Here is a 17796-nt window from a genome sequence, read left to right as displayed (position 1 = left end):
CATGGCTAGCCCAGGTAAACTTATCAGATTCTGCTTCCTTTGTTATCTTGCTAAGTGCTCCCCCCCTTTTATCTGTATAAATAAAATAGTTTGTGTCTTGTATGGTGCTCACATTATCTGGGTGTATTAGCAAAGCGCTGTGCTAATAAAACAAAGTGGACTAACAAACTGTAAGTCCTAAGTCTAACTTTGACATAGCTATAGGAAGTGATATTTTCAATTCTATCATATAACTACTTTTTAAAAAGTGAAGGTTGTTCATTCTGCTAGGGTGCTTCTAAGTGCTGCAAAGATGACTTACATAAGCCTCTTCACAGGAGTCTATTTTAGAAGAAGTTAGTCATAGAATGTGGGAAAGAAGAAAAGGACAGGCCCTAGAAATTAAATAAGGAAGTTACTGTTAATTCAATGGAGTGAAGCAATCTCATCTAACATCATGGTGATTCCAAACATACTCACATGTATACTAAGTGCTTTCCTCTCTTTGCCTCTATGAGCTTGGAACCAGTCAACTAGGTCTGACTTAGTTAGTGACTGTAGTGCTTCAACCTAAAACCCACAAGAGCACACTTTTCTAATGTCCAGATTTCACACACATCTTTTGAAAGCAACCTAATTCCCAACAGTTGAACAGTATTCTGAACATTTCTGCTAGTCTTCTGCCATTGTCCTCCAATTCCATCCCGGAACAAATACTTGTAGCAAAATTTTAAATCCCAAAAGCAGCAGTTAGTGACAGAAACACTTGCTGATGCTTATGAAATGGAATTGCTAGACATTTATATGAATTCTGAAAATCAGGTTTGAGTTGTAACTACTATTCATCTTGACACACTTAAAACAAAGATTTCTTTATACAGATCTCTCCAGGTCACAATGCATTCAGACCTTGAGGTACTGACACCACCCTCCAGGTCTCCATATTAATTCCTAATACAAGGTCACTATAAATTGGTGCTTAAGTATTGACAAGATGTTAAAATTTCTATTCAAGAAGCAATATTCAGTATTGATGTAACCCTGGCCCCAGTAAAGTCAGAGAGAGTTTACCACTGACTTTCACTGAGCCAGAATTTCACTCTATATTTCAAATATAAGTATCCAGTAAGACACAGTAAGATAATAATATTGGTTGACATTTAAATTTCATTCACTACCTCATGGGCAAGTCTGTCAAAAAGATATTGCTGAGTCATTATTTCATTCCAATTTCTATCCACCTCTTCTCCAAGACAGGAATCTTCACATTCTTTAATATGTATTAGAGCACTGACCTGTAAAAGCACACTGATTATTATTACTCTTACACGGAAGCCACCGTATTGGGAAAGGGGTGGGATGCTGCTTCAACAGGGTTTAGCTAGCTCAGGCTGCTGTGTATTGTATGAGTTAAAGCAAAGTCTGAACTTGTGTTAAATGGAACTGTCGGCCTCTAAGGTTGGGACATTTGCTTTGAGTACTGAATTACTAATAGTCCTAGCATCCATTGAACAAGGCTGCATGTGTCCCCTGAGCTCATCTGGAGCCTTTCAGAAAAACAGGAGTCTCATCCCAGGAGGGGAAGAGTTCAAAACCAAAAGAGGAAAAAAATCAAAGTACTCTGTCCGGTGCCAATCTCAGAAAATGCTACTGTGCGCTGCTGCCAATGCCAAGAAGCATGACCATGGAGCAGATCCAGCACCAGTATCTGATCATTTCCACTTTCTCCCTCTCCAAAGAGCTTGCATGTTCTGTTTTTAACAATATGAGAAGATCAGAGCCATTCTTATGAGGCTGTGTTTGGGCTGCTTTTCCACTTTTACCTGAGTTCTGAATGCTTTTTCAGTTAAAAGCCTCATTCTTCCCTCAAAGTACAAAAGAAATTCTTCTATTTTCTTGTCAACTAATTCAGAGCTGAAATGAACAAGCGAACTATTAGGACCCATATGAATAACATTGGCAGAACTTAATAAGTAAGTGGGGGGAATCAATAGTTTTAAATCGTAAGGTTCAGGAGCTAAGAACATATTTTGCTGTTTGCACAAGTGAGTGCGTCATTATCCTAAGGAGAAACTAAACAAGAAGGGAAGAGGAAAAACGCAATTTTTGAGAGGCACAGGTGATCCATAGAACATTACCTGTTTGCGAAGGAGCATACAAAAGAAAGACATTATCAGTTTCAATTTGAAACCTTTCCCTGTCCTAAGAAATAAGGTAACGACAAATAAAGCTAGCCAGTCCTTTCATATAAGACCACTAAAGATTTATGTGCAGGAAGCCAATACTACACCTCTACCCCGATATAATGCGACCCGATATAACACTAATTCAGATATAACACGGTAAAGCAGCGCTCCGGGGAAGTGGGGCTGCACGCTCCGGCGGATCAAAGCAAGTTCAATATAATGTGGTTTCATCTATAACATGGTAAGATTTTTCTCCCGAGGACAGCATTATATCGGGGTAGAGGTGTACTTCTCCTTCTTTTAATTCCTGACTAGTAATGGCATGGAATTTTGCTAGCAAGTAGTCCTAAGCCATAGAGAAAGCATGAGCCTGGGGTCCCAGACACAAGCTAATGGATTGTAGGGAAGCAGGTGTGATATAGGTGTGACAGCTGTTTAAACATGCTTTTCCCAACTGCTATGTCCATTGGGCTGATATTTCCAAGGAAAAAACATGCAGCAATTTGGAGAGGTGCAGAGACAAAGAAAAGAAGGCTGTATATTATTATTGTTTCCAGATTGCTTCTGTTTTTGTTAAAATTAATGATTAGCAATAAATCTATTTAAAATCAGTGATAAGATGTTGAATCAAACCAGTTTATCATGAACTCTGAGTTTAAGATAAAATAGCATTTGAAAGGCCATTCACTTAGATCTATGAAAACTGAGATGGGTTTTACTGGCCTATGAAAAGTAAGTCGAGTATAATTTAATATACAGTAGTCTAATGTTCATGTGTGTGTCATAAACCATTAGAAATGCTGTGCCGTGGGACACTGAAATAGAGAAAAGGAGGAGTTTTCTCAAAAGGGACGATCTTGAAAAGTGAGCATGGGGAAGCAGTGTGCCGAGTCCCCTCACAAGCAAACAACTTGCAGTGCACTTTAGTAATTACCACTGACCACCCCGCAGGATTTCAGAGGGAGAGTCTCCCAGTGCCCCTAGGGACTAGGTGTAGACGAAAAGAAAACCCTGACCTTCCCCCTTCATCTGAGCTCTTTGTAGCATTAGAGCCTAAGATTAAAACTGTATGTGGAAAGTATGAGTCATGGCTGTAATTACACAGAATCTAATAAAGAAGTGCACTCTGTGGAGCTAACTAAATACCACACATGCACACAGCTGCAGAGAGAAGGCATGCAAGAGTCAGCTTTGAAGTCCCCTAGCAGAATGGACAATAAAAATCAAAGATGAAATACACCCAGCAAGAAGATTAAAATGCTTCACTCAGTTCAGTGGTAAATGAAGTTGGCAGCAGTATAAGTACATCATTGTTGCCTTAAATAGAACACAATCTGTGGCATGACAAGAAGACCCAGTTGATCAGAAGCACACATGCTCAACATTTTCACCATTAATCACTGATTTCTTCAAACTTCAGTAAATGCTCTATCAAATAAAGTCAATATGTTAAAACAATACATATGTCATGAGGCTGACAACGGCATTTTATCCACTGGAAAATAAGGAGTCACCTAACTTAAATGGTGAGTCTGTGGTGTGATACTTGTAATATGGACATCGGACTCTGCTCCTAAACAGACTGCCAAACGGGAAGAAGAATCCGGGACCAGCTCTATTGTGTGAGAGCCACGAGATCACTTTTCAGTACTGGCAAACTGTATTACACGGTTCAGCCACTAGATGGTGCAATGGACAGACTGGAAGTAACATTTTGCAAGATTTTACTTTGCAACCAAACTCCACAAGGAAACTGGAAACATACAGACATGCTCTTTAATTTATGCTATGGAGAAGCATATCTTTAAACATTTTACATTTACTGAAGACAATCATAGAAATGACTATGAAAGGGTTCTGTCTATCTTTGATGCATACTTTATACCTTGGAGAAATGTGATTTATGAAAGGGCATGTCTACACCAAAAAATTCAACAACCAGAAGAATCTGTTGAATCTTTTATCACAGCTTTACTTGCACTGACAAAAAACTGATTTTGAGACTTTAAAACATGAAAATATTGGAGATAGATTAGTTACAGGGCTTGCAGATAAAAATCTTTCACAGCAGCTAAAATTAAAAACAGATTTAATCCTACACACAGCTATGCAAATAGCAAACTAGTCTGAGATGGTGAAACAGCAAACCCAAGAGCAATTCACCAAACCTGAAAAGCAAGAAATAGCTTAGGAGTTGTAAAAGATGCAGCATAACTGCTGAAAGTAATTATCATAAGACCCCTGAGAATAAAATGGACAAATTCCAGGTTAGCTACAAAGCTTTTCAGCCCAAATGCAGGAGATGTGGAAAAATTCATAGCCCAAGACAATATGTACAGCCAAAGGGACAAGATATAATAAATGCACAAAATACAGACATTTTGCAGCCCTTTGCTGCACCGAAGCAATCAGAGAGTTGACCCATATTACAGACAATCAAGAGTCACTGTTTTTGGGATCTATCTCATGTGATCACACAGAGCCTGCCTGGAGAGTGAAACTGAATATTCATGGAAAGACTATTGACTTTAAAACGGACTCAGAAGCAGATGTGACAGTCGTATCAGAAGGGACTTACCATAGCCTTCAACCCCTCTCAGAGCTGAAATCATCTGAGATCAACAGAGCAAACTTTACACATGGCAGATGCAGAAAAAGAAGATGATGACTCAAAGACTCCAAACTGACCAGAGACAGTCATTGCAATTAATGGACAGCCAGATGACCAAGTTGTTAGACATCTGGGTTGTGTAATTAGAAAACCCATACAATTCAGAAACATTTAGAATTATGTACTGAACTTTAAAGACAGCATGATAGTGTACATTTTGTAAAATTTTATGCATGGTAGGAATGTAAAACTTAAAGAGGGAGATGTAATGGAATGCTAAACTGTATTATACTGTTACCCACTAAGTGGAGCCATGTATAACATATCTTATCTGCACATACAAGAGCTCTAATGGGTGTTGTGTTAAAGGTGTCTTAAGAGAACACATCTCCTGTATCTCTCTCTGGGATGGAAACTCTGTAACCAGTCCAAGACAGATTGCCACAAGACAGCTATTAGTGCTAAAGTACTGTGGAAAAACGTCAGGGATCCTGAAATATTACTTGGCTATATGCTTACAAGGTGGTAGACAGCTACTACTTCAACTGAGATCTGCAAAGGTTAGCTCTTAAAAGCCACAGAAGGCCAAAGGCCCCTGAGATGGAAACACTAACATGCAGTTTAACCATTCTTTTAAATTATTAAGAATAATAAATTCAGTTTAAGGACAGAGGGGACCACCAGAGCATCTAGTCTAACCTCCAGTATATCAAAGGACACCAACATCACCCAGCCATACCACTCTAACCCGAATAACTGGAAGTAAAGCAAAGAGCTCTGGAGATTAAACTCTTGTATGCCCCAAGCAGAGAACAGGAGGAGGAACTGAGGTACACCAATGCCCGAGGCCTTGGAATTGATTAAATGGGATATACCCAGAAAAAACTCACTTGTTCTTGGTTGCTTGTGTGGTTACGGTAACAGAGAACCCAAGAATCCCAGATGTATTTCTACATGTAGGGTACACATGGTAGCTTAAACCAAAAGGAGAGGGAAAAAGTTCACAAGAACAAATCACTTTGCATTTACCATCCACATCTTCTAAATTAGAATATTGTCAATACATAGATCTAAAGTTTTAGCAATGAGGCAGCTATCAATTCAAGATTCCCTCTGAAACAACAAATATCAAATCTCTTGCATCAAGTGGCCTTGGACTTTTCTTGTTCAGCAAACAAGCTAAGGTGAGTACTCATGTTCTGAGAAATCCTGCACTCCAGATCTGTGAAATTACAAGGACCCTTATAGTAAAAGCTAAGATTCTGTCATGGGTATTTTTAGTAAAAGTCAGGGACAGGATGCAGGCAATAAACAAAAATTCATGGAAGCCAGTGACCTCTCCCTTCCCTGACTTTTACTAAAAATACCCAGAGTGGGGGAGGACTAACAATCAAGTACTGCCACGGGACTGACCTCAGACAGTGCTCCAGCCTCAGGAGGGCTGACCCAACCCCAGCTGCTGCTTCAGCCCTGAGGACTGCTGCTCCAGCAGTCAGCCTACTGGCCAGCTGCTCTGGAATCCCGAGGGCCGATAGCCAGCCATTGCTCCGGTGGCCCAGGGACTGACTTCCAGCAATGGCTGCAACCCCGCCACTGCTCCAGCCTCAAGGAGATGACCCAACCCCGGCCACTCCTTCAGCCTTGAGGCTGACAGGTGCTACAGCCCTGCTACTGCAGAAAAAGTCCCAGCATCTGTGATCTCCACAAAAGAATCATACCATTACCCATAGTCCAGGTACTGTGCAGTCAGGGTTATTGGAGCCTCTTAGTTCACAGTAAAGAGCCTAAGTAGATGGGTTGTAGCTGCAGTTGTGACAGGAGTTAAGCTCAGCAATCCCCACTCTTTACATACGTGGTCCTGGGAAAGCTACAGTGGTAGCTACTTGGAAGACAGAGTGAAGGCATGTTACTTCTGCGGAAGTCTAGCTCCACAGCCAGAGTCAGTGTTGAACACCAAGCTAGAGAGATAGTCTTCTGCTTAGTAAAATTACATTACCTTCTGGTTATGGACTCTAACCTGGAGAACAAGATCTTGCTGACAATTATTTTTTCCGATGAGTAACTTGACCAGTTTAGAGTAGCTTTACTGCACATAACCTTGCCATTTTTATATGGTGTTGTAGGAGCAACAGTGATATATATGGAGATATACCTATCTCACAGAGCTGGAAGGGACCCTGAAAGGTCATCAAGTCCAGCCCCCTGCCTTCACTAGCAGGACCAAGTACTGATTTTGCCCCAGATCCCAAAGTGGCCCCCTCAAGGACTGAACTCACAACCCTGGGTTTAGCAAGTCAATGCTCAAACCACTGATCTGTATGACTATGCTATGTATAACCTGCATGCTCAAAAGGTCTGTTATACTTCCACCCCCACTCTTGTCTCCTCTCCCTCTCTGAATACTGTGAACTGGCTTTCCCCATCCCTCTCCCCCTCCCGGAATGCTTGTGGGATGAATGGGCTGGTTGAACAGCTGGAAGATCAGAAGAGCTCCCAGGTAGAGAAGGTGTCTGGGACCCTAATTAGGCAGCACTCACACCCCCAGAGCACGGACACTGCCCAAGGTGGAGTGTGACCAGCCAGATGCAGCCAAGTCATCTCTTAGTCGCAGGCCATGAGGTGTAGGTCCTTAAAAGAGGAAGGGACCATGTGCTCAGGAGTGCACTCACCAGCTTGTATCTCCCGTGAAGGTCCTTCGCCCAGACCGCCTGGCCAGTGGTTTGCCGTGTTACATTCCATCGTGCCTTGGGAAGACTTACCTTCATCGCCCCATCCATCGCTGCGCGATGGGACACTTACCGTGAAGAATCCTGACATCTCCAGTGCTGTGCCTGTCCTGGGAGCGCGAGTATGCAAGTGTGAGTGTGTACCCTGCCCCCTTGTTTTGAGCTTAGCTATCAGTACAATAAACATGCTGCTTTCTGCCAAACTCTGTTGAGTCATTAGTCCTCCCTAAGCTTACTAGCCCATTTCAGGTAACATATGGCACCAAAGAAATTGCTGCGTTTGGCTTTAGGCTGTTACACTGTACTTTCAGCCACACTGTGCCAGGAGTTAGTTATCATGCAACAGGGAGTTTCCATAGTAATAAAGCACACAGGACTCATCATATATGATAAAGCAGTTGAACAGAAACTGTACCCAATGCAGTGAACTTACCCAAGGGTTTGCTTGGTTCGCAGGAAGTTGAAGCAAGGCTCCTCCATGTGCATCTGAAATACAGCATGAGCTCAGTCAGAAGACATTCCTACTTACAGCAACAGATATCCCACAATGGCTGCTTTCGCTCAGACTCAGTACCGAAGAATGATCAAAACAAGAAACAGTGGAAAGCCTAAACCTTAATGAATCCACTCGCCCCAGAGAGGAATTAGCATGAAATAAAACTATACCCATGTAACCGGATTACAAGATATCCTGCTATTCAGGAAGTTTTATAGGAAGAAAGTTTACTTCACTGAGTTCATGAGTGAAACTGCTCATTGAGTTTTCCTGACATTGTGCTTCAAACACCTATACCCACAGGGGAAATAAAAGGCTAATTCGAGTGGGTCACATGTATCATTAAGATCTGTAGTCTCATCTTGACACCAGCCATTGTTTTCATGGCAGACTCTGTCATGTATAGGACACAGGTGCTCCTTCTATGGGCATGCATTAATAAACACTCAAGCATTATTAGGAAAGGAACTAAACTTACCACAAGCAGTTCCATAAGGCTGTATTCTCTTAAACTCCTAGCCCCAGACTAAAAGAACAAAAAAACTAATTGAAAACAGGTTAGGGGTTTCTCATGGAGCTAAGAGCTATGGTCCAAGTAACTAGAGGGGCCTTTTTGAGAGAGAGAGAGGAGAGCAAGAACCATTCAGAGTGGATTTCACCATTAAGTACATTGCAATTTGCAATAAAAAAAAAACGGAACCTGAGACTTTCTGGCCTCCAATGTGTCCTCAAAGCAGCTCTCTGAGTGGAAGACAAGCTCATGGCAAAGGGACCAGAATGGGTAAAAACACCATCTTGATGTAATGAAAGAATAGGGGGAATCAACAGGCACAATCTGGGGGAGAAAAGGTGACGAAGGAAGGCATTATCCAGATGGAAGTAGATGGAACATCCCTGCATAAGGCATAATAGATCTAGAACTTTCACATACAAAATAATACAGACTATAACTTCATTAAGGGTTTTTAGCAACTTGGGCCTTGTTCATGTGTTTCTGGGTTCACTAGAATTCAAGACATATTCTTAAAATAATGGTTGGAGAATAGTTATGCTGATGGCTTTCCTAATCCAGACGGCACAACAAGTAGCAGCACTCATCACAAAGAAAATAAATGAATATATTCAAATGCTTAACACATTACCTGATAATATACTGTCACTTCAGAGTTGGCATCACCTCTGTTAAGGGTTTTCACCTTGCAAAGTAGGTGTGTGTTTGGCAGGTCTACCACCCGAAACTGAACAGGACATGGGTGTGGCAAGGGAAGGAACTGCAGTCTTCTGAAGGGAGTCCAAACAGCAAAGTGTCAAACACTTGCCTATTCCTTAACCCAAAACAAAGAACTGTAATCTTCATAATCTAGATGCCTCAATACTCAAAACAGCTTCAGTCCCCTCCCACTTCTACAACAAATCTAAAATCACATCCTACTTGAACCACCATCAGATCTGAACACCAAGACCAGAAGATTTCCAGAAAATAGTGACAATATAGTTACTACATTTCTTTTTAAAAAAAGGAAATTCCAATTGTTTACAATATTCTCCTCTACTCCACAAAAGAAAATGTTAACGCTATCAAGACTTATAACTTTGTAATATAACCATAGTTCCCAAGGGTGAAAGGTGAAAGAACCAAAGAGAGAAACTCACAGAACAACATAATTCAGAAAATCCTCTGATTCCTAGGAGATAAAACATAAACATAGCTTTATTTAGACGAATGGGATTATAAGCCCTTTAAGCATCAGCTCCAATACATTCTACACCCATCCAGAAAGGGGCCAGCAGATACAGAACTGTCCAGTCCTCCCCAGCCTTGCCATATAGTACAGCATTTTGGCGGGAGGCTAGCCCAGCACCAAGTCTCTCCCGTTCCCTACAAGGTGACAGCATGGTCTCGTCTATATTATGCTGTGGGAAGAAACAGGCATCTCCAATCCAGTCTCTTGTTTGGGAGTTTGTAGCCTCTCAACAAGGCCAACGTGGAAGGCAGGAAAGAAGAAAGGAAATGAGAGAAATGACTTACAAAGTCTTCTGAGATTCTAAGCTGCAAGGGATATGCACAAAAGGAGTCAGTGGGAATCTGCAAAGGAGCAGCTTGGGCCCCTGCTGAGGCAGTGCCAACAAACAAGAGAAAAAGAGCAGTTTATGGTAAGTGCTGCAGGACCTCACTGTGCAACTGCAAGGCATCCAGGGTCCTGAAATTTATTTAATTCACAAACTACAGCACTTAGTGCAAAACATCTCAAAGACTCCATAATACCCATAGCTAAACCTCAAATTCTCCTAAAAGCCAATGCTCATGTTTGTCATTACAAGAATCCCCACTCCCACCAATTTAGTGGTGTATTTCCCAAAAGGCTTGACAATCCAAGAACAAACATTACCAGTCAAGATAAAACTGATGAACACAAAGTGAAGACAGCAAGTGGGTTCATCACCCATACTCATTGACTACATAACAATGTTTGTGACATTGCATCAATGGGGCCAAACCCTGTTATATCCATGTTTTAAATAGCCATTTAGACTCGGCCAGACCTATGGCTGGATCCAGCAGTCCCCAGGAAAAAGCCTTCACTAACTGCAGTAGGAGTTTTGTGTGAGTAAATATAACAGAGTTGGACTCTAGCAGGGTTTAATATGGTTTGACCTTGCTACATAGGCTGTATCTACATTGGCAGTTTTAGGGAAATTTTCCCCATTGTACCAGCACCAGGGGAGCTCCACTGGTAACAAACAATGGGAGCACAAGTACGAACAGGCTTTGGCCTTTTTTACCATCACAGAGTCTAAAAATTACTAAGCATATTTAAACAACATGGGGGGAAAATCTTCAGTGGCCAGTCTACATTTGATGTCCCACAGTGTTAACAAGGTGAGCTGCACTGGTGTGAAATATCCCTAAAACTGCTAGCGCAAGCAAAGTTATACGCTGGCAAACCAGTGTTATAAATGGGGTTTGAGGCAACTGTGTTTGAACAACCTTTAAAAGTAGTGGTTTGACCAATTAACATAGACTTCAGGCTTCAGCTGCTGAGAATAGTACTCACTCTGCTTGTGAAGTTTCCTTGCACTAGCCCCTCCACATACAGATGTGATTTGAAGCCCTTAACAAAGGACGAGAGCGACTCAGTGTCAAGGCCCTTCATTAATCTCCTGTATCTATCTATCATAGACCACTTGCCATGCTCCAAAATTAAAGAACGCACATCTCTGTAAGAAACAACAAAAAAAGAATAGTTTTAATTGTCGATTCAGAATGTGTTTCCCAATAGGGTCTTTAAATCCTGAACTTCTACCCAAGCTCTGTGACAAGCAAAAGTTCAGCTAATCCTAACCAGAAATACCAAAGTACTGGTTAATCTGCATAGAGCTTCAGTCAGCTCCAAAATGTCTCTGGTAACCTGAGACCTCTGTGGCACAACTGCTTTGAAACGTCCCTGGGGGAAGACTTAAATACTGTTCCCAGGATAACAACTGTATACTGCTTTTCAATTTTACCAGGGTGTGTCCCAGTGCAGATTGTTTTTCTTTTCTAGACCACTTATTTATCTCTGTGGACCTCTATTTCAGACTGCTAGTGTTTTACTCAGCCCGCTATAGGAACTCCACAAAGTGAGCTGTCATCAGAAGCAGAACTGCAGAGTAGCACAGACTGTTTAAACAATAGAAGAACATATTAATAAAAACATCTGAAATTTTCACTCTATATATTTGAAAACTGAACAGGCACAGGGTTAATTATAAGGTCCAACCAATAAGAGCTGAAGCCAGCCCTACAACCCCCCCGCTGCAGCATCTCTCAGCAATATCAAGCCTGGAGAAAACAGAAATGAACCCAAATATGCTATGAGGGCTAATGGGATTCTAGGATGTAAAGCAGCAGAACAGCTACTAAGAGCAGGGAGGAGGTATGCACCATTGATAGGACCATTATTGGAATACTATGTCCAGTTCTGGTGTCCATACACTTCAAAAATGATGTTCAGAAATTGGAAAGGCAAAGCCAAAGGCAGTAGACAAGGAACTGAGGGGGCTGGGGAGGGGTTGGTTCCACAGTGCTATGTAACCGCTTAAAGTGGCACAAGATGGGGACAGCACATGTGCAACCCAACCAGGCATTGCTACCACAAATCTCCTATTACAAGTGCAGTGGTGCACAATTACCTAAAATGGAGCATCCACAGGGGCACTCCTGGAAGAAGAAATGGATTTTGCAGCTTGGAAAAATCTTCAAAGTTGACACTGAACATATGCTGTATTAGCTTAACTAACTATGTCTGAGGAGCCTCCCACATCAGGAGGAGTGAATGAAGCAGTCCTCGGAACTCTCCTTTTTTTATTCTTTTAAAAAATGTGATTAAATGACAGTCTTACTGTAAAGAACATTTGTCTCCATAGGGCAGAAAAAAAAGAAACGAAAAATTCATGAGGAAAGTGGCAGGAAACTGAATGTGATCCAAGCTTGCTGCATCTTCAGTGGTTAGAAGGAACTGAAGGGCAGGCGGGGCCATGCTGGTTTTATACTCCTGAATTTGATATTCCTGCATGTACCCCAGAATTTGACAGTACTGTAGTCAACCATCTTGTGTGTTCAGCCACTGTCAACTGAAAACCAAACATCACAGAGCTAGGATAATCTTAGGCCCTGAGAGGAAAAGCCAAATAGCTGCATGTTTGCAGTTTTTCTATCAGAATGGGAGGTTAGGACAAGAAGTAAAATAGAGGGAATGTTTAGACAAAGACCTTGGTTTTAGGTGCCTCTAATTTGGAAGTTTATTGTTCTTACTAGAAATACTTTGCTGCTAAGGAGAATAATGAACTGTTATTGTCTGTTACTAGAGAAATTGTTAGACTGTTAGAGGCTATTATGAATTATGCACTTTGTCTGGAGAAAATTTATAAAAAGTTTAGTAGAAAGGGTGCTTTGGAGCAGTTCAAGGACGTTTTCTTTGGGCAAGTATCTGATATCTAAGTTCACCAGCAGCCAGATAGAAGATGGGGGTTCCCTGAAGCCTGGCTGCTGATTCCTCAAAACTATCTCTTAGATTTAGGTAAATAAAAATATTTTGAGATGCTCTAAACCTACTGCAACAGCATATGTATGGGTGTGCTTGAGATCTTAAAAAAAAAAGTAGTTTTAGATTAAAGCAAAGACAGTCCCCTTTTCCATAGTGTTCTTCGAGATGTGTTGCTCATGTCTATTCCATATTATGTCCATTCCATATTAGGTGTGTGCTTGCCACATGCACTAGTGCCAGAACTTTTTCCCTCAACAGGATCCATAGGGGACAGGCTCTAGCGCCCTCTGGAGTGATGTCCACATGGCACAGTACAAGGGGCATCACTCCAGAGATGGGGTGACCAGAACTGCACTCACTATTCAAAGTGTGGGCACACCATGGATCGATATAATTGCATTATGATATTTTCTGTCTTATTATCTATCACGTTCCTAATAATTCCTAACATTCTGTTAGCTTTTTTGACTGCTGCTACACACTTAGAGGATGTTTTCAGAGAACTGTCTATAACGAATCCAAGATCTCTTCCTTGAAAACAGCTAATTTAGATCCCATCATTTTGTATGAATAGCTGGGATTATGTTTTCCCATGTGTATTACTTTCCATTTATCAACACTGAATTTCATCTACCATTCTGTTGCCCAGTCACCCAGTTTTGTGAGATTCCTTTTTAACTCTTTGCAATCTGCTTTGGACTTAGCTCTATCTTGAACAATTTTGTGCCGTATGAAAATTTTGGCACCCCACTGTTTACCCCTTTTTCCAGATCATTTATGAATATGTTGAACAGCACTGGCCCTGGTGTAGATCCCTGGAGGATACCGCTATTTACCTCTCTCCATTCAGAAAACTGACCATTTATTCCTACCTTTTGTTTCCTATCTTTTAATGAATTACTGATCCATGAGAGGACATTCCCTCTTATCCCAGGACTGCTTACTTTGTTTAAAAACCTCTGGTGAGGAATCTTGTCAAAGGCTTTCTGACAGGCCAAGTAGACTCTATCCGTTGGATCACCCTTGTCCAGATGTTTGTTGACCTCCTCCAAGAATTCTGATAAATTGGTGAGGCATGATTTCCCTGTTCAAAAGCTGTGTTGACTCTTCCCCAACCAATCCAGTTCATCTAGGGGTCTGATAATTCTGTTATTTACTATAGTTTTAATCCATTTGCCTGGTACTGAAGTTACGTTTACTGGCCTGTAATTCACAAGATCACCTCTAGAAACGTTTTTAAAATTGGTGTCATATTAGCAATCCTTCAGTCATCTGGTACAGAAGCTGATTTAAAAGATATGTTTCATACCACACTTAGCAGTTCTGCAATTTCATATCTGAGTTCCTTCAGATCTCTTGGGTAAATATCATCTGGTCCTGCTTACTTTATCAATTTGTTTCAAAACCTCCTCTACTAACAACTCAATCTGGGACAGTTCCTCAGATTTGTCACTGAAAAAGAATGGCTTAGGTGTGGGAACTTCCCTCACGCCCCTAGTAGTGAAGAACGATGCAAAGAATTAATTTACCTTCTCCATAATGGCCTTATCTTCCTTGAGTGCTCCTTTAGCACCTTGATCATTCAGTGGCCCCACCGATTGCTTGCCAGGCTTCCTGCTTTTGGAGTACTTTTAATTTTTGAGTCTTTGGGTAGTTGCTCTTCAAATTCTTTTTTGGCCTGCCTAACTGTACGTTTGTCATATGGTATAATTCCCAAATCTGAACCGTAGCTTCCAAAATTTGGGTACCAGCATGAATCCTCTAAGCTTAATTACCAGCTTAGATCCTGTAGCGCTGCCACCAATCAGGACTCTGAGTGCCCGATGAACTCTGGTCTCCCCAAAACCTTCCCTGGGGACCCCAAGACTCAGATTCCTTGAGTCTCATAACAAAGGGAAATAACCCACTTCCCTTCCCCCCTCTTCTTCCGTAGAGAGAGAGAGAAACACAGAGAGCAGATTTCCTCTCCCCCCTGTCTTTCCTTCCCCTAGAGTCTTATACAAGATAACCAAAAGCTCAATTAGATTCTAAAAAAAAGGGAAAACTTTAATAAAAGAAGGAAAACATAAAAATTGTCTCTGCAATCACGATGGTAAATATACAGGGTTTTTTAGCTTATAGACAATAGAAAGAAAGCTCTCTCCAGAGAAATACAATTTAAGATACTTTCAGCCAAATACACATTAAAACTCCACCAGCCAGATACACAGTTGCAAATACAGCAAAACAATAAAAAAAAGAGTATAACCGCCTTTACTTACTCACTATTCTGAATAGATAAGAGACTGTAGCAGGGAGATTGGCAGAAACCTGGTTTCACCTCCAATTCTGTCCAGGACCCAGAGAGAACAAAACCAAACCCAAAAACCACAAACAAAGGCTTCCCTCCCTTTGAGATTTGAAAGTATCTTGTTTCCTGATTGGTCCCCTGGTCAGGTGTTTGGTTCCCTGTTTGTTAACCCTTTACAGGTAAAAGAGACATTAATCCTTAGCTATCTGTTTATGACAACGTTTACACTTAATTTGTGAGAATTTATGCTCCTTTTTATTTTCCTCAGTAGGATTTAACTTCCAATTTTTAAGGGATGCCTTTTGGCCTCTAACCGCTTCTTTTACTTTGTTGTTTAGCCATGGCAGCACTTTTTTGGTCCTCTTACTATGTTTTTCAGTGTGGGGTATACATTTAATTTGAGCCTCTATTATGGTGTTTTCACTTTTGTGACTGTACCTTTCAAATTCCATTTAACTAGCCTTCTCATTTCTATATAGTTCCCCTTTCTGAAGTTAAATAATACTGTGGTGGGTTTCTTTGGCATTTTCCCCCATACACAAATGTTAAATTTAATTCCACTATAGTTGCTATTACCAAGAGGTTCAGCTATATTCACCTCTTGGACCAGATCCTGTGTGCCACTTAGAACTAAATAAAAAATTGCCTCTCCCCTTGTGGGTTCCAGGACTATCTGCTCCAAGAAGCAGTTATTTATGGTGTCAAGAAGCTTTATTTCTGCATCTCATCCAGAGGTGATATGTACCCAGACAAGATGAGGATACTTAAAATCCCCCATTATTATTGAGTTTTCTATTTTTATAGTTTTTCTTATCTCCCTGAGCATTTCACAATCATTATCCTGGTCAGGTAGCCAGTAGTATATTCATATTGCTATATTTTTATTATTCAAGTATGGAATTTCTACCCATACAGATTCCATGGTACAGTTTGATTCACTGAAGATTTTTATTATATTTGACTCTATCCTTTCTTTCACATGTAGTGCCACTCCCTAACCAGCACAACCCACTCTGTCATTCCTATATATTTTGTGCCATGGTATTACCATGTCCCATTGATTATCATCATTCCACCAAGTTTCTGTGATGACAATTATATCAATATACTCATTTAATACAGGGCACTCAAGTTCAGCGATCTTAGTATTTAGCCTTCTAGCATACGTATACAAGCAGTTACAAAATTTTAGCTGTCTACCACTATGTGATGTAATTGAATGAAACTCTTTGTCATTTCACTGTTTCTCTTCAGTTCCTACCTGTACTTTATCAACTTCCATCCTCACCTTCTTACTAGGAAATAGAGAATCCCCATTAATAAATCCTCCCTTAAACGATGTCTCTTTCTGAACCACGTGCTCCTCCACAATTGCTGGCTTTCTCCCAGCCCTTAGTTTTAAAACTCCTCTACAATCTTTTTAATTTTACTTGTCAGCAATCTGACAAGTTCCATTTTGGTTTAGGTGGAGTCCATCCTTCCTGTATAAGCTCTTCCTTTTCCAAAATGTTCCTAATAAACCTTAACACTTGCGTCCTACACCATTGTCTCATGCATATCAAGAGTTTTAGCTGTAGCAGTTTACAAAAATAGTATCAATGTTTATTAGACTTTCATTGTAAGAATTATTTTTCCTCCAGCCAGTTAATCAGTTCCAGCTTTTTATATAACACCCACAAGCACAAAAAAATAGATTTCCAACACTCTTCAGCCAAACCCTCAGTGTGTCACTGAGAAATCCAGAAAATAGTTCACACATCCCTTCCAAACCAGTAACACTCTCTCTTCCTTTACCCTGGTGTATAGTAATTACTTTGTAATCTGCCCAATACACAGCCTTATCTACAATGAGTAAATATCCATGTTTTGGCATTTGATTATTAGCACCAGACACGTATTACAAAGCAGAAGTAGGCAACAATTTAAGTATTGTGCTCTAAGAATTTAAATATTACGCAGGGATTCATTTTATTCACTAAGACAGTGCAAAATACTGCATAGTAATTTGTAACTGGAAGAAAGTAAATATCTGCAGCTGCTACAATGACAATACAGTTAAAGCAGAGAAGATTCCACTCTGCGTGTACCTCCACCCTACAACCAATCTATCTAATTAGCCTTCTCACAGACACTCACTTGGCCAGCATCTCTGGCTTGATCAGAATATTAAAGTAAGTCTTTTTTAGCTGCTCTGTTATCATCTCAAAAATCGCTGGAGTAAAACTGAAGTCAGCCAACTGGTCAATGATGAGCTGAAATAGCAGCTGGAAAGAAAATAAAATATTGTTTTCTGAATGATTTTTACCAAACAGAAGAATATTTTCTGCCAAAGAGGATTATTTTGAATTATATCTTATATAAAAAGGAGACTCATTTAATAATCCATGGATCAACATAAACTGCACTGTGTAGATCTATTAAACATTCTAATAAGCTCCTGAATAAATACATTAATTGGATAAGAATAAGCTCCCAATTGCT

At 40.6% G+C, this 17796-nt stretch overlaps 1 protein-coding gene across 1 annotated transcript in view; it reads right to left on the bottom strand.

Annotated features, from left to right (window-relative positions):
• Window positions 1-17796, bottom strand: part of LOC116825217 (nardilysin-like) — a 104039-nt gene that overhangs the window by 7171 nt on the left and 79072 nt on the right. Inside the window, exons 22-31 of the mRNA XM_075067619.1 lie at window positions 17452-17579; window positions 11055-11217; window positions 9652-9683; window positions 9141-9279; window positions 8477-8524; window positions 7936-7988; window positions 5667-5750; window positions 1803-1893; window positions 1158-1274; window positions 460-549 (exon numbers count right to left, since the gene is read on the bottom strand). Coding sequence (XP_074923720.1) covers window positions 460-549; window positions 1158-1274; window positions 1803-1893; window positions 5667-5750; window positions 7936-7988; window positions 8477-8524; window positions 9141-9279; window positions 9652-9683; window positions 11055-11217; window positions 17452-17579 — 945 coding nt within the window. The remainder of the gene's footprint in view (window positions 1-459; window positions 550-1157; window positions 1275-1802; window positions 1894-5666; window positions 5751-7935; window positions 7989-8476; window positions 8525-9140; window positions 9280-9651; window positions 9684-11054; window positions 11218-17451; window positions 17580-17796) is intronic.

Source organism: Chelonoidis abingdonii, chromosome 7 (genome assembly GCF_003597395.2).
Source record: "Chelonoidis abingdonii isolate Lonesome George chromosome 7, CheloAbing_2.0, whole genome shotgun sequence".
NCBI classification, from domain to species: domain Eukaryota; kingdom Metazoa; phylum Chordata; order Testudines; family Testudinidae; genus Chelonoidis; species Chelonoidis abingdonii.
The sequence above is the reverse complement of the archived record's forward strand: the minus strand, read 5'-3'. Positions and strand labels throughout refer to the sequence as shown.